The sequence below is a fragment of the Malania oleifera genome, chromosome 7, assembly GCF_029873635.1.
Source record: "Malania oleifera isolate guangnan ecotype guangnan chromosome 7, ASM2987363v1, whole genome shotgun sequence".
Taxonomy (NCBI): Eukaryota; Viridiplantae; Streptophyta; class Magnoliopsida; order Santalales; family Ximeniaceae; genus Malania; species Malania oleifera.
Window position 1 is genome coordinate 106,255,182 of NC_080423.1, and position 26,272 is coordinate 106,281,453.

A 26,272-nucleotide genomic window follows, 5' to 3' on the forward strand; every position below is an offset into this window, starting at 1 on the left:
ATCCTTCAATCATAATACTCAGTCTCTTTATCTGCAGTTTGGTTTTTTGTGCTCTGGGTAATGTTCTTTTGTTCGTTCATTAATTAATAAGTTAATCAATTAATATGTCTGCAGAAGCCATGGAAAGCTTGGATCACCACCAACCCTCCTCTGACTCCACCACTGTAAGCCAATCTTCTAGTCTCCTTTTTGCAATTCCTTGTTTGTTTGATTTCAAAATAAATAAATAAATAAATGGGCTTGGGTTGCATGGGGGTTTTTGGTTCATCGTCAATGAATGAGATGATCCGTGACATACTACACTTTGTTCTGTTTAATTATTTGGTGGAAATCATTTTTTATTCCATTCTATTCGATTTCATTCTTACTCATCGAGCAAAAATATGGTTCAAAATCGAAAAGAGCGATATTTTCAAAAAAAAATTTGTCAACTTGAGAATGGAGTTATGAATTTGTACATGTTTGATGATGAATTAATTAGTCGCAATGACTCGTCTAACCAAAATCCCAATCCTGAATTTTCTACTTAGGATTGAATATTTATAATATTTCCATGAATAAGATTTACCCTTTTGCATCGTTTTTACATGAAATTCTTTTAATAATTCCAAAAGCTATTAAGCAACAGAGATGGTTTTTTGCATCGTTTTTACATGAAATTCTTTTAATAATTCCAAAAGCTATTAAGCAACAGAGATGGTTTATTTGATGGAGCCTTTTAAAAGGTTGAGGCTTGCCTCAAGACAAGGCATGCTTATAACACTCCAAGGCTTAGTCTAAAACACCAAAACCCGAAAAGGGTGAATGTATTACTAATCGAGGATTTCATATCATATAAAAGACACGACTTTTGTGCCTTTTTGATTGAAGCGCTGAGCACTTTTACATTTTGTACAAATGCTTAAACTATTAGGTTGAGTCAACAATATATACAAAAGAAACGTTCTAGTGTGAGTTGATTTCTGTAAGTCTTGAATCGTAATTCTTTAAACTAGCTTTCATTATAGTTAATTTCTATAGGTATTGAACTATGTATTTGATTACCAATTTACCTAAAAGTTTAAGTTACAATGTATACAAAAGAAACATTCTAATATGAGTTGATTTTTGTAAGTCTTGAACCGTTATTCTTTAAATCGACTTTCATTATAGTTGATTTCTATAGGGATTGAACCATGATGGTTTCTTTTTAGCTTATATTCTATAGGTCCTTAACCACATTACTATACAAAAAAGATAGATGTTATATGTGAATTTTATAGTTAAAAAAAATAGATCAACATGATAATTGAGACTTGCATCTTAGAATAGTATTTTTTGAATGATCAGAAACAAATTATATATATATATTTACTTTTTATTTGAAACTTTATGAATTTTTTTTCTTCACTATACAAATATGTGTAATTTATTTTACTTATCTTTACAAATATGTGTAATTTATTTGTACATATCTCTTTAAAAAAAATTCAAGCTTACTCCTCAATGCCTTAACGTTACTTTTCGCCTAGTGGCTAAAATGCCTCATGCCATTGCCTTCTAAAACATTGAGTTGATCCATAGTCTATGTCTTATGACTTTATCTTCATTTCTTCTTCATATTTTGGAAAAATATATTCAAATAATTCCGATTCTTTCTCTATCGATTCTTTTCCGATCAATGCGGTGCAAACAAAAACCCTTTTCAGAATTATTGTGTGTATGTATATACTGGTAAAACAATTGTAGTCTTATAGAAGGAAACAAATTGGCAAAACACAGTTGTAGTCTTATAGAAGGAAACAAAGTCTTTGTTCTTGGTAGTCATGCAGAATACATTGCTATTTCAGTTGGCATCGGCCAAAAAGCAAGTCTGTTGTTATTTACAAAAACTAGTGTTTGTTATACTGAATCGTTTGGACAGAAAATGGAACATGAGTCACAGAAAGATGAAAGATCAGCCAAGGCCAAAAATCTCGACGATTGGCTCCCGATTACTTCTTCTAGGAATGCAAAATGGTGGTTTTCTGCTTTCCACAATGTCACAGCTATGGTTGGAGCTGGAGTCCTCGGTCTCCCTTATGCCATGTCCGAGCTTGGATGGTATGTCACATAAAAATTTCAAAATAAAAAAACGTTTAGTCTTCCCTTATATATAATTTTTTAAAAACTATTTTCTGATTAACATGTACTTGTAACTACGTTATGAGTCTTATGACCCATGGGTTATTGATCTGAATTTTTTTTTTCTTTTTGGGTGTGAATGTAGGGGTCCTGGTTCAGTGATAATGATTATGTCATGGATCATAACTCTGTACACACTATGGCAAATGGTAGAGATGCATGAAATGGTTCCCAGAAAGAGATTCGATCGGTACCATGAACTGGGTCAGCATGCTTTTGGTGAGAAGCTTGGGCTTTACATTGTGGTTCCACAGCAACTAATGGTGGAAGTTGGAGTGAACATAGTGTACATGGTCACCGGAGGGAAATCGCTGAAAAAATTCCATGATATAGTGTGTTCCGGCTGCAAACCGATCAGAACAACCTACTTCATCATGATCTTTGGCTCAGTTCACTTCTTTCTCTCCCACCTCCCCAATTTCAACTCCATCACTTTCGTCTCCCTTGCAGCCGCAGTCATGTCCTTGAGGTACTCTCTCTACTCTGATATCCCATTCTGTTCAATTGCTATGGTTCCAAACAGATTGTACTAATCTGTGACTTCCTATTTTAAAGTTGCTCTATAGTACTAATTTGTGACTCTTGCACTTTTACAGTTACTCTACTATAGCTTGGGTGGCTTCTGCCCATCATAAGGGGATTCAAGCAGCAGTGCAGTATGGCCCAAGGGCGGCAAGCACTGTGGGAGGAGTGTTCGGCTTCTTTAGTGCTTTGGGTGATGTTGCTTTCGCCTTTGCTGGGCACAATGTGGTGCTAGAGATCCAGGCAACAATCCCTTCCACGCCCGAGAAGCCCTCCAAGAAGCCAATGTGGAAAGGGGTCGTAGTTGCCTACATTGTTGTGGCCTTGTGCTACTTCCCGGTTGCTCTCATTGGCTACTGGGTGTTTGGAAACAGCGTTGAGGATAACATCCTCATATCGCTCGAGAGACCTGCTTGGCTCGTTGCAATAGCTAACCTTTTCGTTGTAGTCCATGTCATTGGAAGCTATCAGGTAGAAACATACTCATGTTTCCCATCTAGTTAGTTTATTGATTTCTTTGGTGGAATACTCTTTTTCTTACTTCTTACTCTTGACAGCTGATGCTATGTCATTGAGAGCTTCTCTATTTATATTTCTTGATGGGTACATATATGTTATTTGCATATAGGTCTTTGCTATGCCTGTGTTTGACATGATGGAATCCTGGTTGGTGGTGAAAAGAAAATTTCAGCCGACCAGATGGCTTCGCTTCATAACACGAACTACATATGTTGGTTAGCATTTTCCTCCTTTTTATCCAAATGATTTAATTCTGTCAAACTTTTTATCTTGGGCTTTTTGTTAGTGGTTCAAATTTATGTTGGAAGCAGTGTTCCATTTGATATTGAAAATAGTAATTTTTTTTTTTCCCAAATGCAGCACTTACTATGTTCATTGCAATGTCATTCCCCTTCTTTGGTGGGCTTCTCAGTTTCTTTGGGGGATTTGCTTTTGCTCCCACATCATACTTTGTAAGCCACATTACCATTTCTTTTTCTTGTTTGCTCTTGCTATAAGAACACGCAATGCGAATGCTAAACCTCTACTTCTATAATTTTACAGCTTCCTTGCATCATGTGGCTTTCCATCTACAAACCAAAAAGATTTGGCTTATCTTGGTTTGCAAATTGGGTATGTTTTTAATATGAAACCATTCTTGTTCATCTCACCTATGCTCTTCCCCTTGTGTCTTGTTCATGATTATACTTCTTGCAATTTCAGATTTGCATTCTGCTCGGCATCATACTGATGGTCTTAGCCCCCATTGGCGCATTGAGGCAGATTATACTTCAAGCCAAGGACTATCAATTCTACTCTTGATTGCCTTTCCAGCTGATAAGCTGCATCATCCAGAATATTATGTCGATGCAGCTGCGCTAAGCTATTTTAATATCCACTTTTCTTTTTAAGATGAGAATACTTTGTTGGTTTGGATATCGAAACTACTAGACTCTGGGAATTTCATATAGATTTTATTAAGAAACTGCAAATTGTTCTGCCAGAGTATTGAATTTGTCTATATTTCTTTGCTTTGTTTAATTTGTTCTATACCATGGAACTCAAGTAGACAGTTCTGTAAGTTGATAGAACATTAAATGATTATCTTATAAATCACTTCTTGTTTGGAAGTGTCTATCCTCCTTCCAAATTAATTCATTAAATGACCATATATGATTAATGATTGAAGAAAAAAGAAACACAAGCTGAAGAGCCAATTGATTCAACTTTTGGCAAAAAGCACTTGCAGTTGTTTTGCATAAGAAGGTCATATTAAAGTCAGTCTTGAATTAAGATAATGTATTTTATGGTTAGAATAACCTTGGAACATGCATTTCATTCAGAAAAGGGGAAATGATTCTTTACTCGAAGTTACGGAACTTTCTTTCTATACTTGAGCGTAGTGTTAGGAAGCAAAGATTTCTTTGGGTTTTAAACTCGAATTTGTCTAGATATATAAGAAACTCCATACACTTTTATGCTACATTTTGTCTAAATTTACATAATTTTTTAAGGTCCGAACTTCATGTTCTGAAATGCAAGAAAGTGTTTTAAGAGATGGAAAAGTTTTGCTTGGAGGTCTTGTAGGGCTCTTGGTATGATAATGTGTTAGGGCTCTTTTGAGTTATGGTAATATATAGGGTTATTTTGGGAATTTTAGAATAGGACTAAATGATTAAAATCTTAAATCAATTTCAAGAATTTGGATATTACGGAGAGACTGTTCGCCCGAAATTTAACCTTACAACTTATAAGCATCCAATCATTCAAGTTAAATGATATTTCAAAAGTAGAGTATAAACATGTGTGAAACGTCAAATGTTTTTAACACCTCTACTTGACAAAAGATATTATAGATGATGATGTAATATGTGTATAATCATATCATCATTATTTATATTTGCTCAAACTCTAAGGGCTCATTTGGATCAAGGATTTTGGTTAGAAAAAATAAAGGAAAAGAAGTAAGAAGAAAACTCATTTTCCACTATATTTTTCGTCATACGCCAAATACTACTAAAAACGAAAATTAATTTTAATATAGTTAAAAATTTAGAAAAATCAAATATAATTGGTGTGTAAAATCATATTTTTATTTATTTATTTAGTTTTTTTTTTTTTACTTTACTTGATAATCAAACATTAAGGGTCTGCTTGTATTGAAGATTTTACTTAATAAAAGGAAAGGAAAATAAAGAGGAAATTCATTTTTTCCTTACATTTACCTTCTCTATTAAATATTATCAAAAACGAATGTTTGTTTTAATATGATTAAAATTAAGAAAAACTAAATATTAATGATGTGTAAAATCAAAATTTTTTTTTTATGGATTTAGTAAATTTTTATTTTTTTCTCACTTTCCTCAATAATCAAACATGAAAATGTGAATTCATTGATATTTTTCTTTATTCTCTGAGTTCCAAATGAAGCCTAAAGATTATGCTACTGCCAAAAATTAGCTGGTTAATGTAGACCGATCTTTAATTCTAACCACCTGCAAGGAATCAAACAAGAAAGACTTGGAGGACTGAAGTGTAGAGACCCAGAAAATAATAAGAATAAAAATAATAAAGAAAAGAAGAAATTTGGTTTGGCACAGGCCAAACAATCGATGGTTTTGGTGGAGTTCATAAAACCATTGACAATTTTGAGTTACTGCAGTCAAGTAAGGGTAAAACGGTAGAAATTAGGGTTTGGTTAAAAACCAAACCGTCAACGATTTTGCTCTGAGCCCAAAACCTATAAATAGGTTTCAATTCATTTTTTTTAATTAAAACTCATTCCTCTCTCTCTCTCTCTCTCTCTCTCTAGCTGCGACAATCTCTCTCTTTCTCTCTTCGTTTTCACCCTCAAATCTTACCTGAATTGACGATCAGACACTACCACAAGGTCCTAAGTTCAACCCTCATCATTTTAATCGGAGCAGATTTGTGTTTTGAGAATCCTAGGCACCACTCCAAGGTTGAGGTAAGGAAATGAATTATATCTGTTGTTTTTAGGATTTAATTGCTTAATGAGAGTGTGTAGGTCTAGGAATGTTAAAATGGTATTTATCTTGGGGTTGAATTGATTAAATTAGGGTATATGAATACAGGGTGTTGTGCGAACTCCACAGGTATTGTTCTAGGATCCTTGCAGGCATTTCTTTAGGAAATAAGTAAGTGGAATAAATTATGTCAGGCATTTTGGGAATCAGTTGATTAATTTTAATTTAAAGCATGAGAAAATGATAATAATAATAATAATAATAATAATAATAATAATAATGTAAAGGATTTTTTAACATACCCGGCATTTGAAAATACTGGTTTTGGAATATCATGTATTTATCTAGGCAATTATTAATTTATGAAATATTACTTAAAAAATTGTGTGGTATGAGTATTGGTTTTGTTACTGTATATTTACCATGTGGGAATATTTTATAACAGAATGTGATTTATATTGGCAAATATTGCGAAATGGTAGAATATGATTTTATATATATATAATATATGGGAATATTTTATGACTGAATGTGATTTATACTGGCTTATGAAAAATACTGAAAATACAAACATGACATTTTGATACCGAGAAATGTGATTTATACAAACATAATAGTTTTGATATTGAGATTATTGTGGAAATGAGAACCCTAATAGACCAGTGATCTACTTGAGAGCATAATACTATTGTTAGGAAATGAGTCAGTGCAACCATACTTCTCGGGAAGAGTGTAGGTATTGGAAGTCGATTGGGCTTGCGGAGAGCTGTTGATCGTCCTTGGGTCCAGACCAGGCTACGGTGGGTCAATCGTATTATAGACGAGAATTATTTTGACTTAATCTCATAGGCCAACCATGACTAAGTTCCGCTTTCAGATCGCACAAGTTCCGCTTTCAGACCGCACAACCCGATCATGTGGGGTGATTACATAACGGTGATATATGGATGTACACTCACGTTGGTTTCTCGTTACATGACGAAACTACGTTTACAGCTGATTTGATTTCTCACGCAAGGCCGAAAGGGCGTCTGAATTTTTTTCTTTTTTCTCTGGCACTCCCCAACTTCCACCCGGGTCTCTTTCTCAACCATTCTCTTCCTCCATCGGAAGCCTCTCCATCTCTCTCCCACTCTCTCTCATGTACCAGCTCGGCTAGCTCACTAGAGCTCAGTCCCCAGCCCCCTCTGCTTCTCGGATAGACCACAGCCTCCTCAGACTATTGCGCAACCACACGTAGGTCCGGCCACTACCCATCTCCTTCACCCTTCGTGACACCCAGTAGAGCAGCCCCGAGACCTCTGCATTTCCAGTTCTGTCATTCTCTATCCCTCCCCATACTTCGGCTAAGGAAGATTTAGCTTGTGGAACAGCTTTTTTCTTCGCGAAAGCCTATCTCTCCATCTCTTTCGGCTGCTCTCTCCCTTGAATCCTCACTTCTGCTTCAAATATTGCCACCGATGACACTCTCGGGTAATTTGTACCTCCGCCCAACAACCAGCGAACCGAACCACCATCCCCGGCTTCTCCTTCCCGCACGCAACAGAGAAAATTCTGAATGAGGGACGGATGATTCATTTGATGCTCACGTTTCAGTTCGTTGATGGTGACGACTTTTTTCGGTTGGATCTTCTCGAATTCTAGTTCGTTTATTGGTGGGAGTTCGTGTTTCTGGTTTCCTTCTGGAAGCAGATCAGAACCTGATGAAGGACTAGCTTCTGGTTGAAGGTTTGCTGTATTTAAGTTGGATTTATTTATATTTTGTTCTGTTCAGTAGCTCCTCTCACCGTTCTTGCTCATTTCATTCGTGTTTCCGATTGGAGCCGGTGTTTCATTTCTTATCCTTCGTTCATGGTGTTGCGTTCTTATTTTTCCATTGATTTAACTATTCTAGTTGTTAATTGGCATACACTCGTGCATCACTGCACACATAGCACTCATTCACGCACATAGAACACACACCACCAACACACACATCCCCGGCAAGCCGGCCACCCAGACATCTCCCTCTAGCAGCTCTGGCTCCGATACCAGCAGCGTCGGCAAACCACCACCCTCCATCGCTCTTTCCTTCATAACCGTGGCCACACCAGCGTCCCACACTGTCCTTTGCCACCACTTTCGGCCTCAGCTCCGACTTCCACTTCTGGATGTCTACAAAATTGGTGGCATTGGCACTGTCCCCGTGGGGCGGGTCTAGACTGGTGTCCTCAAGCCTGGCATGGTTGTCACTTTTGGCCCAAGTGGGCTCACAACCGAAGTAAAATCTGTGGAGATGCACCATGAAGCTCTTCAGGAAGCACTCCCTGATGACAATGTTGGTTTCAGCGTGAAAAATGTTTTGAGTCAAGGATCTCAAGCATGGATTTGTTGCCTCTAATTCCAAGGAGGATCCTGCCAAGGAAGCTACCAACGTTACCTCCCAGGAGAGGAGGTATGGTAAAGAGCTTGAGAAGGAGCCAAAGTTCTTGAAGAATGGTGATGCTGGTTCTGCCAAGATGATTCCCACCAAACCCATGGTGGTGGAGACTTTCTCTGGATACCCACCTCTAGGCCGTTTTGCTATGAGAGATATGCGTCCAACTGTGGCTGTCAGCGTTATCAAGAGTGTGGAGAAGAAAGATGCCACTAGTGCAAAGGTTACAAAACCTACTGGCACACCCACTTGAACTCACATTGCACAAATAAAAATACACACCACTCAAAGCACCACAAATACACACTGCACACGGTTATTGAACCATTTACACACAACACACACTGTTAATTCACTACTCCATGCACTGTTTGAAAACAGCATTACACACACTACTAACACATGCACACTAGGTGTTTGACATAAGTCTCCTGTGACCGTTACACGCGCTGTTCACACACTATTTCACACACGATTCACACACACTAACACACACAGCCCACGCGTAAGACAACGCGTGCTAACTATAGTCTCGATCAAGACCTTAAACTGATTTTCCCTAGACCATCAATGTTTGACTGATTCGTTATCCCCCGAATCGGTTCACCCCGGTTCTCTCCATTTCACCTGTATACTACTATATTTATCCAGAAAATTCACAAAAATCACAAAATTTACAAAAATCCAAAAAATATTTTCACACTTTGATTTTCATGGTTTGATTTTGTGCTATTTTGAAGTTCGGGAAAAATCACAGAAAATCACAAAAAATATTTTTACACTTAGGAAAAATCACAAAATAGGCACAGAAAATCATTTTCATCCCGAATAAATTTTGAAAACCTCCTAAAATAATATTTTCCTATTTAGAAAAATCTACAGATTTCAAAACCCCCGGGAGTGTATTTTGTATCCTATTTTTGATTTTCCTTCCCGATGATTGCAATCAATGGCATAGACTCTTCGGAGTATTGGATTGCCCCAGTTCTGAGGGAATACCTATATGGTATTTTCATTCTTTTGATTTTTAAAAGGGAGTAGTTTTGAAAGACTTGTCAAGTTTATTTCAGGGATAATTTTTGATTAATCTGGTACTGTTCGTAAGAACGAGCGCACAGGGGGTGCTAATACCTTCCCCTTACGTAACCATACTCCCGAGCCCGACTCTGGTGACGCAGACCGATTCTACCCCTAATGGGGTAGCAATCAAGTGCTCTAATCGCACTTCAAAAGGTTAGTGGCAACTCCTTCACACATGTTTCCCACGAAAAATCATATTTTCAAAATACACATTCCATTTTCCCCTGTTCGCAAGCCGAACTCACATGGTTGGGTCCGGGACGTCGCAAAAATAAACACAGAACTTTGCGGTTCCTTCTAAATTATGTGTTCCTGCTGATGCTGATATTAGGAGGACCATCTTAAAAAAGGCTCATAGATCTTTATACACAGTTCATCTCGGTAGTACGAAAATGTATAGGGATCTGCGAGAGTCTTATTGGTGGAGTGGTATGAAGAAGGAGATTGCCGAGTATGTAGCACAGTGTTTGATGTGGCAGCAGGTAAAGGTTGAGCACCAAAGGCTAGCAGGCTAGTTGCAGCCACTTTTTATCCTATAGTGGAAATGGAATCACATATCTATGGATTTTGTTTTAGGGCTGCCGTCGGCATTGCATGGTTAGAATGCAATCTGGGTGATTGTAGATCGGTTAACCAAGACTGCCCATTTTCTTCCTATCAAGATCAGTTACTCCATTAACATGCTAATAGAGATTTATATTTAGGAGATAGTCCATTCTCACGGTGTGCAAGTGTCTGTGGTGTCAGATCGGGACCTGCGTTTCACATCACGATTTTGGAGGAGCTTGCAGGAAACTCTAGGATCTCAGTTATCTTTCAGTATAGCATTTCATCCTCAGTCAGACGGGCAGACTGAGAGGACGATACCATTAGTGAAAGTATTGTGGCGTAATCACGCAGTGGAGGAAGCAACATAGGAATTAGAGTCAGAGATACGTCAAAAGTATCCTCAGTTATTCAGAGATGTTCAGAGTTAGGCAGGTAAGTAAAAAGGTATGTAAGTAAGAACGTATGTATGTATGTTTAACAGAGCAGGTTTGTTCTGGTTTAGAGTATGTATGGTCTCTAGGAGGATTTTGTATGGATATTGTAATCTCCCGAGACATTATGTTATAACCACGATATTCCTCCGCCATAAGTGAGGGTATGTAATAAACTTGGGCCGAAGCCGCTATGTGGGTGGCTGCCGACTCTTCTATAGAGTTGAGTCGTGAGTGTAGAGCATGCTTAGTAATAGTTGGCAAATTTTGAGGATGAAATTTTTATAAGGAGGGGAGATTTTAGAGACCCGAACCATGAAAATAAGGAAAATTAAATAAGAAAGGAAAAAGGAGATTTTTCAATAGGCTTCGTCGACGAACTCCATGTTCTCGTTGACGAAGGCCCTTCTGAGATTCGTCGACAAAATTCAAAGTTTCGTCGACGAAGAGATCCAAAATGTCTGAAAAATATCAGGCTTAGGATTCGTCGACGAGGTCCTTCCTTTATTAACGAACGGCCTTGAGTGGCTCGTCGACAAAGGCACCAATTCGTCGATGAATTTGACTGGGTTAAAGGTCTATAAATAGGATATTCTGTTTGCTTCTTCATTAAGAAACTTAATTCCTCCCTTTCTCTCTCTAGAACCCACGTATAACGTCTCTCTCTCTTCTATCCTTTGTCGTTCGTTGGCCGTTTAAACGATCGAAAGTTACCACAAGGATCAGGGAGTGAATATCTACAAGTCTAGTGGGTTAGATTCTTAATCTCGAGGAAAAGCGTCTCAAGTGGTTTTCAAGAATTAGGTAAGGGATTTGTTTACATAAATTATTTTGGAAATCTAAACCAATATAACTGTAGTTTATGTTTATATGTATGATATGACTGCTTATTTGGAAAGTTTTACCAAGTATAATTGCCAATTTTTCCGTTTTACGATTTTTGTAAAAAACTAGGTTTTTGGGGTATGACCTCCATTTTTCCTAAAACTCATTTCTTTGTGGTAAACCTAAAGTAGGAGGTGCTTGAAACACTTGTTTTCAATTTAAATGATATTTTATGAACCATTTACTATACTATTTCTTAGGACTGTACACGGTTTAGTGCGGTTTGGTTTTGGCCATAACCGAAAATCAAACCGAAATTTTTGGATTTGGGATTTCCAAACCGAAACCAAAACCGAACTGAAATTATGCTTTAATTGAAAACCAAAAATGTGGCGGTTCGATTGCGATTTTTTGGTTTTAAACCGATTTATTTTACAAAAAAATAACCTTTATTTTTCATAAAGTTGTTGAAAATTTATTGAGCATTTTACTTTTTTATAGGAACTCATAATTTTAACAAAATAAAATATGTTAGACACTTTTAACAAAAATAGCCTTTATTTTTCATAAAGTTCTTAAAAATTTATTGAGGATTTTTATTTTCTATAGTGGCTATATGGCTATATTGCATGTTATATTTTTACTACCCATATTATATATACCTTATATAAATCGATTTTTTTGATTTTCTTCAGTTCAGTTTCAACATAAAATCGAAATCGAAACTGAAAATTTTTATTTTTGAAAACCGCAACCAAAATTGAAAATCGAAAAATCGAACCGTTTATGGTTTCAGTTCGGTTTTGGTCTGATTTTCGATTTTTCGATAATTACCTACTATTGCTTTTTAAACCAAATGAGTGTGACATGAGATGTTAAATGGAAATATACTAAACTGAGAAATTTGATTATGAGATATGGGAACTAGAGTTCCAAAATGCTTATCAGGAAATGTCGAAAGAGATACCGGTTAAATACCGAGCTATGTATGTACCAAGGTTAAACCGAGAGTTGTGTGTGCTGATTGATGAGTGAATGAATGAATGAAATGTGAAAAATACTGGAACTACTTAAAGGCTTTATGAATGAAAATAGGTTATTGTGTTTTCGTTATAAATTGTATATATGATATTTGAACCGCTTGAGAAAGCTTGTTACTAGGAAAGCACAATGAACGCACATGAACGCACAAAAAGTGCCATAGGGGAAGTAAATGGTGTAGTTATGATGTTTCAAAGTTGATATGAGTTCATTATGCATATACATGATTTAAAAATAAAATGGGCAAAGTTACAACTTTAAGTACCGAGCCGAGGGATCATACAGTGTATGGGCCTGTACCCTACCCCAACCTCAAGGACTCTCGCTTGTAATGAGTTGAATTATCATATGCAGGAATTATATATACATCTTCTATATTACATGTTTGTGAATGATTTAAATGTATTAACTGTTTTCTACTAGAATAAACTCATGTAGTCACACACTAATGTAATATAATCCACCTTACTGAGAAGTGTCTCACTCCAATATACAAATCATGTTTCAGGTCCTGCAGGAAACCGATCCTAGACTTTTAGAGGGATTCTGGAGTGTAATGTTTTTTTCTTAGTTTATGTGAGTTATATTAAATGTACTAGGCTTTGGCCAGGATATCTTTTGGGGTTGTAATAGCAAGTTATGTTTTAGTACGCATGGATGTATGTGAGGAAACAGTTAGAAACTTTGGTAAATTTGTATTAGAAGATGTATGTTTATGTTTTTCGCTATGTATGATTATGCAGATCAGTATGGAACACTCGTTTTCCCTTATTTGGGTGGGTTGTATATGTATGGTATCAGAGATTTGCATGTTATGAATGTTTAGTGGCACTCCGGGCCCACCTAGAGAGTTAGGGCATTACACTACGCCGACGAGGGCTATGGGTATATGTGATAAAGTACATAGTAACTGTTCGGTATGCATTCATGGGAGGATATTATTAGCTGATTTGGTGGTTTTTGATATACATGGGTTTGAGGTGATACTGGGTATGAACTTGCTAGCTGCTCACTATGCCAGTATAGATTGTTATGAGAGAGAGGTAGTGTTCAGACCTCTAGGGGGATAGGAGTACAGGTTTGTGGGGTCTTGTGTGCGCACCCCAACATGGTTGTTATCTGCCATTCGGGAGAGGCGATTGTTGTTAGAGGGTTGTCAAGGATTTGTGCCCTGTGTAAAGGAGGCATTAAAAGGGGAGTTGAGATTAGAGGATATCCCGATAGTGAGGGATTTTCCTTATATTTTCCCTGAAGATTTGTCTGGACTACCTTCTAATTGTGAGGTAGAGTTTTTTATTGATTTAGTACGGGGGACAGCACCAATTTCAAAAGCGTCATAAAAAATGACACTGATAGAGTTGAAAGAATTGAAGGACCAGTTGCAGGAACTGTTGGACAGGGGATTTATTCGGCCCAGCATGTCGCCCTGGGGAACGCCAGTATTGTTTGTGAAAAAGAAAGATGGATTGATGAGAATGTGTATTGACTACCGAGAAATTAATAAAGTGACTATCAAGAATAAATACTCGCTTCCTCGCATTGATGATTTCTTTGATCAGTTACAGGGAACACAAATTTTTTCAAAGAGAGATTTGCGATCTGGGTATCAAGTAAAGGTCAAAGTAGGGGATGTTTCAAAGACAACATTTAGGACTCGGTATGGCCATTACGAATTCTTGGTTATGCCATTAGGATTGACAAATGCTCCTGTAGTGTTTATGGATTTGATGAATCGGGTATTCCACCAGTATCTAGATCAATTTGTGGTGGTATTCATTGATGATATACTGGTGTATTCAAAGAGCCTAAAGGAGCACGAGGAACATATGAGGATAGTACTTCAGGTGCTGAGGGAATGGAAATTGTTTGTAAAATTCAAAAAGTGCGAGTTCTAGCTAGAGCAGGTTACCTTCCTTGGACATGTGATATCCAGGGGTGGTATTTCAGTAGACTCAAGCAAGATTAAGGTGGTAGTAGATTAGATGCGACTGAAGAATGTGTAGGAAATTAGAAGTTTCCTAGGATTGGCTAGATACTACCACAGGTTTGTAGATGGTTTTTCCAAGTTGTCGGGTTCGTTGACTAGATTGACCAGGAAAAGGGTGAAATTTGAATGGTCTAATGAATGTGAGCAGAGCTTCTAGGAGTTGAAGCAGCAGCTCATTATGACACTAATGTTGACAATTCCTTCGGGTGAAAAGAGTTTCGTGATTTATAGTGATGCATCGCATAAAGGATTCAATTGTGTTCTGATGTAGCAGGGGAGAGTAATAACATATGCCTCACGACAGTTGAAAGAATATGAGAAGAATTACCCTACCCATGATCTGGAGGTGGCAGCAGTGGTATTCGCACTGAAGATTTGGAGACATTATCTTTATGGGGGTAGGTGTGAAATTTTTACTGATCATAAGAGTTTAAAGTGCTTTTTCACATAGAAAGAATTGAACATGAGACAAAGGAGGTGGTTGGAGCTGATAATAGATTACGACTGCACAATCAGTTACCACTCGGGAAAGGCTAATGTGGTGGTTGATGCCTTGAGCCGAAAATCAATGGGTGCATCAGTGTTTGCAGTGGCGATATAGTATCTAGTTTAGATGGATCTGGAGAGACTGGGGATATAACTCGTAGAGGGTGATCATCAGACATTTATTTCCAACTTGGTATTACAACCGACTCTACACGAAAGAATTAAAGTGGCTCATAGGAGTGATGTAGAGTTGGTAGAGCTTATAGAGAAAGTACAGGATGGTCTGGAGGAGGATTTCAGTATCTCAGATGATGGGGCCTTGAGGTTCCGTATCAGGTTATGTGTACCTGTCGATACTGAAATTAAGAAAGTGATTCTGGAGAAAGCGCACCTATCCTTGTATACGGTACATCCTGGTAGCACTAAAATGTACATAGATCTTTGGGAATCTTTTTGGTGGAGCAGAATGAAAAGAGAGATTGCTGAGTTTGTAGTACAGTGTTTGGCATGCTAGCAGGTGAAAGTTGAGCATCAGAGACTGGCGAGGTCATTGCAGCCGTTGTATATCCCTGAGTGGAAGTGGGAGCATATAACGATGATTTTGTCACAGGTTTTCCGCCGACATTACATAGATAGGATGTCATTTGGGTAGTTGTAGATCGACTTACGAAGACTACCCATTTTCTACCTATCAGAGTTAACTACTCCTTAAACAGATTGGCAGAGTTGTATGTACAGGGGATAGTGAGGAGGCATGGTGTGCCGGTGTCCATAGTTTCATACTGAGACCCACGATTCACATCCCATTTTTGGAGGAGTTTGTAAGAAGCTATGAGTTCTCAGTTGTCATTCAGCACAACATTTCATCCTCAGACAGATGTATAAACAGAAAGAATGATACAGATATTGGAGGATATGCTACATGCATGCGTGCTGGACTTTAGAGGCAATTGGTTACTGTTTATACCACTAGTTGAGTTTGCGTATAACAACAACTATTAAGCCAGCATACGGATGGCACCATTTGAGACATTGTATGGTAGGAAATGTCGATCCCCATTGTACTGGGATGAGATTAGGGAGAGACAGATATTGAGGCTAGAGCTGATATAGCAGACTCAGGGAAAACTTAGGCTTATCATGGGCAGGGTCCGAGCAGTACAGAGTCGGCTAACGAGTTATGCAGATACTTGCCGACGAGAGTTAGAGTTTAGCACAGGCAATCATGTGTTTCTCAGGGTGGCACTGTTGAAAGGAGTTATGAGGTTTGGAAGGAAGGGTAAGCTGAACCCTAGGTATATTGGACCATTCGAGATTTTTGAAAAAGTGGGTTCAGTTGCCTACAAGCTAGCGTTACAATCGGCTTTATCGAGAATTCACGATGTGCTTCACGTTTCTATGTTGAAGAAATACGTCCTATATCTCTCTCTCTCATGTGATCAGATATGAGGCACTAGAGCTCAGTGATGCATTGTCTTATGAGGAAATGCCAGTGCAGATTCTAGATTGGAAAGAACAAGAACTGCGTACGAAAATCATACTGCTGGTAAGAGTTTTGTGGCGCAACCATACAGTAGAGGAAGCTTCTTGGGAATTAGAGGAGCAGATGTGCCAGAGATATCCGTACCTGTTCAGTGGGAACCAAGATTAAGGTATGTATTTTGATTTGTATAGTGTAGGATAATTAGAGTTTTGGTATTGATTAGAATGGTTTTGGGGAAAATTTTCTTTCAATGGTTCGAATCTCCCAGAACCCCCGATCTAACCTTGGTATTCCTCTGCTATAAGTGAGGGTGATTAATAAAATGGTGGTGTTTTTATTTAAGAATGGAAATATGATGAATGACAAATTTTGAGGATGATTTTTAATAAGGAGGGGAGAATGTAGAGACCCAAAAATTTTATTCATGGATAATAATAATAATAATAATAATAATAATAATAATAATAATAATAATAATAATAATAATAATAAAGGAAAGAGAAGGGGAAGGAAATTTTAAAAAAGGAGAAAACAGGGCTTCATCGACAAACCCAGGGTCTTGTTGAGGAATGTTCCATAAATTTTGGCAACGAGGTACACGTGTCTCGATGAGAAGATACCGAGAGGTTGGGGATTTCACGGGAATTTCAGGTTCGTTGACGAACTAACCTCCTCGTTGACGAAGTGCCTTCATAGGTTCGTCGATGAATTACTTGAACTCGTCGACGAACCCTGGGTTATAAATATACAAACTCTCATTTTTAACGAATATTTTCTCTCTCCTCTCATTCTCTCTCACTAACCCACATTTTCCTATCCTTCTCTCTTCGTTTTCGGCTTCATTAAAGCTCAGATTGACAATCGAGAACTACCACGAGATTCCTGGGAAGATTCTCTGCAACATAGGCAGAGTAGATTTTCAATTTGGAGTTCCGAGACATCATCCTAAAATTAGGGTAAGTAAGAGATTTTAGGGTGTTATGGGTTATTTGAAGTATTTGAAATGTATGAAGTATCATACGGAAATTGTTGTGGGAAATGAGTTGACTAATTTGGCAAAAATGTGATTTTTAGGCTTTTGAGCTATGAACGCTGAGGAGCATTAGATTTAGGGTGTTAGTGGACCTCTCAGTAAGCCAGGTAAGGGGAACAAATTATAATAGTCTTTTTATGTAAATTATGGGTTGAGAAATATATGAAAATGGTATTAGGTTATTTTACCTGAAATTTATTATGATATAAATATCAGATGAAATTTTTGTGACATATGATTTATATTGAGATATGTTTAAAACTGGGTTAAATGATTTACCATGTGAAATATGAGACTATGAAATATGTACTGAGATATAGGATTTGAAATGTGGAAAAATGATGAAAGTGGAATGTAATGAAATATGTATCTTTTGAGAAATGATGAAACGTGAAATATGGAAATGTGTATTGAGAAACACTGAATTACGTGAAATGAAATATGTATATGTTATTATGAGATGAAATGAATTTTGAACTGATGAAATATCATTGAAATGATGAACTGAGTTGAAAATACTGAAAATGTGAATATTGCAATGTAAAATTCTGCAATACTGATATTGAGATGTGAATAGAAGAAATGGGAAGTATTCCAATGTAAAATTTTGTAATATGAATATTGAATTGTGAGAATTGAAATGTGAAATTTTGAAATGTCCATATAGAAATATGAATATTGAAATGTGATTGATGAAATATCAATACTGCATAATATGATATTTTGATCTAACCGGGTCAGCCAACCGCTATTAGATCTAGCCTTCGGGCCGCACAACCTTGACCATGGGGGGAAGCATGACGTGGAATATGGAGTGAGACCTCGACCATGGGGTGAAGCATGGTGTAGCGAATATCGTCAGGGCAGCCATGAGTTACAGACACGGGTATATTGGTTACCAGGGACACTTATGAGCTAAATGGAAATGGAAAGGAAATGAAATGAAAATGGGAATGAGAAAGAAAATGAGAAATGAAATAGCATGAGTTAATAATATAAATAATTAAAACGAAGTAAAACATTCCGCCTGAGGGCTTACTAAGTAAGGTGAGTGCTCTAATAAGTATTAGTTGTTGCTGAACCCGAATTATTCAAGTAAGAATACAAATGATATCAGGGTAGATGAAAGCTTCTTGTATGAGTGGGTAAGTTTCCCTATTCTCAGGAACTTCACTGGTAAACATGGGTTGAGTATGAATGGTTTTGGAAATGAAATTAAAAGTTTAGGAAAACTTGTGTTATATATCTATATGATTGTAAGTGTGGAAATGGTATATTTTCTCAAAAGATACTATCTCTGATATGTTTATATGTTATGATATAATGAAACTCATATTGTCACACACTGTGGATAATTTATTTTGTCTTACTGAGATGTGTCTCACCCAATCATTTAAATATTTCAGGAAACCGAGATAGACCTGGTGACAGAGCTCCGATATAAAGGAGTAGACACCCTGAGTTAACAAGGTGAGTGTTTTGAGCTAGGGAGGTTTGATTTCCCTAGGGTATTTTGTATTAGATTTGTGTTTATGGATGGTTGGTACTCTGGTATGTGTATTTGTTGTAACATGTTGGTATTTATGATGACTTCCGCTATTAGGTTTATGTATATGAGAATGTCTGTATACCTGGTACCCACCTCAGGTCGGGTTATGTTTGTATGGTATCAAAGGTGTTGACATGGCTGATATGTGATGATGATTAAATTGATGATTATTGGAAAAAAAAATTGGTATGGAAAATCAGGGCATCACATATTAACATACTAATCTTGTTTAAAACTTGCCTTTGTAAAAGTTTGTTAAGGTATAGGATATCTTGTAAAGCATATTTGAAAATTTATTGAGTTTGTTAATGATATCCTAAAACTATCATGTAGATGCAATTGCTCAACTGTTGCTAAGTATTCTTACCAACATCATGCCACAAGAGTTACAGGAATATCCTACCTCACACACAGCCCACTATACATATAAAACATCACATGGTCTTCGGTTGGTTGTGACTTGAGTATTCCTGTATGCTTTTGCTCATTGCTTCATCAAGGTTTGTCTTGATCCTTATGCTTGCTTTAGTATTCACCTATTTATCTGAACTAAACTTGAGGAAAAATATTAGCTAACCTAACAACCACTAATGGGTCGTCACTAGGGCTAACATCTTATTTAAGAATTTTTGGTTGTACAATATATGTTCCAATTGCCCCTCCTCAAAGAACTAAAATGGGTCCCCGACGTAAGCTTGGTATCTATCTTGATTTTGATTCACCTTCTATTATTTGATATCTTGAACCTATAACAGGTGATTTATTTAAAGCACGGTTTCAAGATTGTCATTTTGATGAAACAGTATACTCTATATTAGGGGGAGCAAAATCAGTGACTGAAGCACAACATGAAATCACGTGGAATGCCATGAGTTTATCTCATTTAGATTCAACTTGAAGTTTAGAAGATTATCTATTTGCAAGGGATTGCAAATCAATTACCAAATTCTATTGCGGATACCAAGGTCATACTAAAATCTCATATACCTGCTTCAAATATTCTAACACGTATTAATGTCCCTGAAGGACAACAGCCGACTAATGAACCTAAATCACAAGTTAAGCGTGGAAGGCCTGTTGGTGCAAAAGATAAAACTCCCAGAAGGAGAAGATTGAAATCTATTAACACTCCAGAAGAGGTTATAGAGGTGGATAATCCATTCGACATTCACAAACTTGTTTCTCCTGAAAATGAAATTTCTATTGTAGAACCTCTTAATGAGGAATCTCCCGAAGAGGAATCTCTTGAAGGGAAAACTCATGCAGAGGCATCCCTTGAAAAGGGACAAATATTTGGAAATAATAATGAGATCTCAATTCATTATACAGGAGAAATGTGGGATAGAAATAAAATTATTGTCAACAACACATTTGCAAATGCAGTAGTTACTGAAATTACCATAAGTAATGAGGATCCTGAACCTAAATCAATTAATGAATGTCGATATAGAAGTGATTGAACAAAATGGAAAGAGACTATCACATCAGAATTAAACTCTATCAAAAAGAGAATTTTGGACCTATAGTCCAGGCACCAAAAGATGTCCAGCCTGTTGGATACAAATGGGTATTTATACGCAAGCGAAATGAAAATAATGAAATTACTCAATATAAAGTAAGGCTTGTGGTACAAGGTTTCTCGCAAAAATCCATAATTGATTATGAGGAGACATATTCTCCTGTAATGGATGGAATCACTTTCAGATTCTTAATTGGACTAGCAGTCGCTGAACGACTGAGCATGCATCTTATGGATGTAGTAACAACATACCTCTATGGATCGTTGGATATTGAAATTTATATGAAAATCCCTGAAGGATTTAAATTTTCTGAAGCAAAACCCAGAAAATTATATTCGATTAAACTCCAATGTTCTTTATATGGACTAAAGCAATCTGGACGCATGTAGTAAGTACCTTGTGAAAGAGGGATTCATAAATGATCCAATTTATCCATGCCTTTTTATTAAAAGATCAGAATCCGGATTTGTTATAATTGTTATTTATGTTGATGATTTGAATTTAATTGGGACTCCTGAAGAGCTCACTAAAGTTGTTAATTATTAAATGACGGAATTTGAGATGAAAGATTTAGGAAAGACAAAATATTGTCTTGGCCTACAGATTGAACATGTAAATGGTGAAATTCTTGTTCATCAATCTAAATATACCGAAAAGGTATTAAGGCAATTCTATATGGACAAAGTTCATCATTTGAGATCTCCAATGATGGTGCAATCACTTGATGTTAAGAAAGATCCATTTCAACCTCATGATGAGGGGGAGGAATTACTTAGTCTTGAAATATCATATTTAAGTGTTATCAACTCTCTAATGTATCTGACCAATTGTACAAGACTCGACATTACATTTGCTGTAAATCTACTAGCTAGATACAACTCTGCTCCTACTCGATGCACTGGAATGGAATTTAGCACCTTCTGCACTATTTGAGAGGTACATCTGATTTAGGTCTATTCTACTCATTTGATTCCAAATCTCAATTAGTATGATATACAGATGTTGGATATCTATCTGATCCTCACAATGCTAAATCTCAAACTAGATATGTATTTCTTTATGGAAAAACTGTTGTTTCTTGGAAATCAGTAAAGCAGACGATTACATCAACATCATCGATCCAATCATTCTGAATTACTAGTTATCCATGAAGCTAGTAGATAATGCGTATGACTCAAATCAATGATTTCTCATTTCCAAACAAATTGTGGTCTTCAATAAATAAAGGATATTCCAATAGTTTTATATGAAAACAATGCTACATGTATAGCTCAACTAAGAGGAAAATACATAAATGGTGACAGAACAAAGCATATCTCTCCAAAATTCTTCTATACACATGAACTTCAAAACAATGGTGATATATATGTTCAACAGATCCGATCAAGAGATAATCTAATAGATTTGTTCACCAAAACTTTGGCTACTACAACAACAACAACAACAAAACCAAGCCTTAGTCCCACTAGGTGGGGTCGGCTATATGAATCCTTTTCCACCAATTTATGCGATCATGGATCATTTCTTTTGATAGATTCAAGGATATTAAATCCTTACTCACTATCTCCTCCCAAGTTATTTTAGGTTTACCCTTACCCCTCTACTACCCCCCATGGTAACTAAATCACTCTTCCTCACATGTGCACTATGTAGCCTACATTGCAAGTGTCCATACCATCTAAGTCGTCCCTCCCTTATCTTATCTTCTACAAGAATTACACCTAACTTACCACGAATATGTTCATTCCTTAATTTATCTTTCAATGTTATATCACTCATCCATCTAAGCATTCTCATTTTGGAAACTTTTACTTTTTGAATATTATGTTTCTTCGTCGCCCAACATTCCGATCCATATAGCATAGTTGGTCTTATAGCTATCCTATAAAACTTCCCTTTCAATTTTAAGGGTATTCTACGATTATAAAGCACACTTGAAACACTTCTCCATTTTACCCAACCTACTTTAACTCTACGCATTACATCATCTTCAATTTCTCCTTCAACTTGCATAATAGATCCAAGGTATCGAAATCTACAAGTGCTATTTATTTCTTCATCATCAAGTTTAACTTTGTCTTCAATATTCCTCCTATCATTACTAAAATTACATTTCATATATTCTTATCTTATTTTTACTTATCCTAAAACCTCTAAATTCCAAAACTTCTCTCCATAATTCTAACTCAACCTCTACTCCGTTCCTACAACAACAACAACAAAACCAAGCCTTAGTCCCACTAAGTGGAGTCGGCTATATGAATTCTTTTCCGCCAATTTATGCGATCATGGACCGTTTCTTTCGATAAATTCAAAGATATTAAATCCTTACTCACTATCTCCTCCCAAGTTATTTTAGGTCTACTCCTACCCCTTCTACTGCCCCCCACAGTAACTAAGTCACTCTTCCTCACAGGTGCACTATAAGGCCTACGTTGCAAGTGTCCATACCATCTGAGTCGTCCTTCCCTTATCTTATCTTCTATAGGAGCTACACCTAACTTACCACGAATATGTTCATTCCTTAATTTATCTTTCAATGTTATACCACTCATCCATCTAAGCATCCTCATCTCGGCAACTTTTACTTTTTGGATATTATGTTTCTTCGTCGCCCAACAATCTGATCCATATAGCATAGCTGGTCTTATAGTTGTCCTATAAAACTTCCCTTTCAATTTTAAGGGTATTCTACGATCACATAGAACACTTGAAGAACTTCTCCATTTTACCCAACCTGCTTTAACTCTATGCATTACATCATCTTCAATTTCTCCTTCAGCTTGCATAATAGATCCAAGGTATCGAAATCTACAAGTGCTATTTATTTCTTCATCATCAAGTTTAACTTTGTCTCCAATATTCCTCCTATCATTACTAAAATTAAATTTCATATATTCTGTTTTATTTCTACTTATCTTAAAGCCTCTAGATTCCAAAGCTTCTCTCCATAATTCTAACTCAGCCTCTACTCCATCCCTAGTTTCGTCAATTAATACAATATCATCTGCAAACAACATACACCATGGAACCTCCTTTTGAATACTTTTAGTCAATTGGTCCATCACTAAAGCAAAAAGATAAGGACTCAAAGCAGATCCTTGATGTACACCTATGGTAATTGGAAATTCTCTAGTTTCTCCATCTATAGTCTTTACACTAGTCATTACTCCATCGTACATATCCTTAATGACATCGGTATACCTACAACATACACCATTTTTTTCTAAAACCCACCATAGAACTTCCCTAGGTATCCTATCATATGCTTTCTCAAGGTCAATAAATATCATATGCAAGTCCCTCTTCTTTTCTCTAAACTTTTCCATTAATCTTCTTAAAAGATAAATAGCTTCTGTGGTAGATCTCCCAAGCATAAAACCAAATTGATTTTCTGAGATCTTCGTTTCTAACCTTAATCTTTGTTCAACTACTCTTTCCCATAGTTTCATCGTATGACTCATAAGTTTAATTCCACGATAGTTATTACAATTTTGGATATCTCCTTTATTTTTGTATATAGGTATTAAAGTACTTTTTCTCCATTCATCTGGCATTTTCTTAGTTTTTACAATTGTATTAAATAAATTAGTTAACCATATAATTCCGTTATCACCCAAGCATTTCCAAACTTCAATTGGGATGTTATCTGGTCCCATAGCTTTCCCATTTTTCATCTTTTTTAGTGCAAACTTAACTTCGTTAACTCTAATTTTTCGAATAAATCTTATATTTTTAGTCTTTTCCTCATTTGACAATTCTAAATTTAAGCCTTCTATTTGGTTTTCGTTAAACAACTTACTAAAGTAACTTCGCCATCTTTCTTTAATATCTTCATCCTTAACTAAGACAATATCATCCTCACTTTTTATACATTTTACATTTCCTAAGTCCTTGTTCTTCCTTTCTCTAACTTTAGCAAGTTTAAATATATATCTTTCCCCTTCTTTTGTACCTAATCTATCATACAAACTATTAAATGATCTATATTTAGGTTCACTAACAGCCCTTTTTGCATCTTTTCTTGCCTCCTTATATTTTTCAAAGTTATCGCTGTTTCTACATTTTTGCCATATTTTATACCAAATTCTTTTTGTCTTTATGATTTTTTGTACATCTTTATCCCACCAACTTTCTTTGCTATTTGAGAATCTTCCCCTTGATTCGCCTAAAATCTCTTTTGCTATCTTTTTAATAGAGCTAGCTAATCTATTCCAAAGAGTATTTGAATCTATCCCATCCTCTAAGGTCCAATCCCCATCTTTGATCATTTTATCTTTAAATTTTATTATATTTTCTCCTTTTAGGTTCCACCATCTAGTTCTCCTACACTGGTTTATTTTATCTTTTTTCTTCCATTTTTTAATGCATATATCTAACACTAAGACTTTATGTTGTGTGGTTAGACTTTCACCTGGAATAACTTTACAATCCTTGCATGATACACGATCTACCCTCCTAGTTAAAAAAAAATCTATTTGACTTCTATTTTGTTCACTTTTAAAGGTTATTAAGTGTTCTTCTCTCTTCTTAAAGCAAGTATTCATTATACTAAAATCATATGACATAGCAAAGTCTAAGATCATCTCCCCAGACTCATTTTTGTCTCCATATCCATATCCTCTATGTATCCTTTCATAATTTTTATTATCTCTTCCAACGTGTCCATTCAGATCTCCTCCTATAAATATTTTTTCAGTCCCTGGTATGCCTTGTATAATACTATCCATATCTTCCCAAAATTGTCTCTTGAGATTTTCTGCTAAGCCAACTTGAGGAACATAAGCACTAATGATATTTATTATCTCTTGTTCTAATACCATTTTGATTTTTACAATTCTATCCCTTACTCTAATTACATCCACAACGCTATCTTTTAAGTTTTTGTCTATAATAATGCCTACTCCATTCTTATGTTTTTCTTTTCCAATGTACCAAAGTTTAAAACCTGATTTATCGATTTCTCTAATTTTCTCTCCCACCCACTTAGTTTCTTAAAGGCAAATTATATTAATTCTTCTTCTAATCATTGTATCCACAAATTCCATGCTTTTACCCGTAAGTATCCCTATATTCCAAGAAATTAGTTCATCTTATCGAAATAATGCATCTTAAAGATCTTAGCAATATATGAGTGACAGTTAAGGGGGAGTGTTATAAATGGATGATTATCATCATGTGGTTGTCTCTATCCCATCTATCTTATCTCCATCTTCTCTCTTATCTCTTATTAAATGAAACCTTATCTACTCTTCCACATGCCTATAAAAGGAGGAGTAAAGTGTGAGAATAAGTAATTGTATGTGAAAAGGAAAAGTGGAGTAGATAAAGAAGAAAAGAAGAAAGAAAGATAGAAGAAGAAAGAAAAGGTGAGATATATATCTTGTATAAGGTTAGTTTCACATCACTTTATAATTTTTCCCGAAATAGTTAAGTTTTGATCCAATTCGTCCGTAAAGTAAGTATATCTAAACCACATAAAATTTGGTCTCGTCTCCATTTATTTTCTACTTGTCTTTATTTATTTTATTATTAATTTATGCATCATTTTATAACAATAGATTCATTATTCTAATATATTAATTGAGTGACTAAAGTACATGTTTTTTTATTTTTTTTAAATCCACCTCACATATAAAAAAGTAAAATAAAAATCCACGTCACCTTTATCCAATTGTAAAAATCTAAACAAAGCCAAGGTA

The 26,272-nt window shown here is 36.1% G+C and overlaps 1 protein-coding gene and 1 pseudogene across 1 annotated transcript; both read left to right on the forward strand.

The window, feature by feature from the left end:
* The first annotated feature begins 1,933 nt into the window (after positions 1 to 1,933).
* Positions 1,934 to 4,005, forward strand: LOC131159340 (lysine histidine transporter 1-like). The gene is made up of 7 exons (XM_058114189.1): positions 1,934 to 2,082; positions 2,249 to 2,632; positions 2,760 to 3,156; positions 3,314 to 3,419; positions 3,565 to 3,656; positions 3,748 to 3,816; positions 3,907 to 4,005. Exons 1-7 carry the CDS (start codon positions 2,030 to 2,032, stop codon positions 4,003 to 4,005), a joined length of 1,200 nt encoding a protein of 399 aa, XP_057970172.1. The 5' UTR covers positions 1,934 to 2,029.
* A 4,386-nt stretch (positions 4,006 to 8,391) lies between these two features.
* LOC131160996 (elongation factor 1-alpha-like) lies at positions 8,392 to 8,839 on the forward strand (annotated as a pseudogene).
* Positions 8,840 to 26,272: the final 17,433 nt, after the last annotated feature.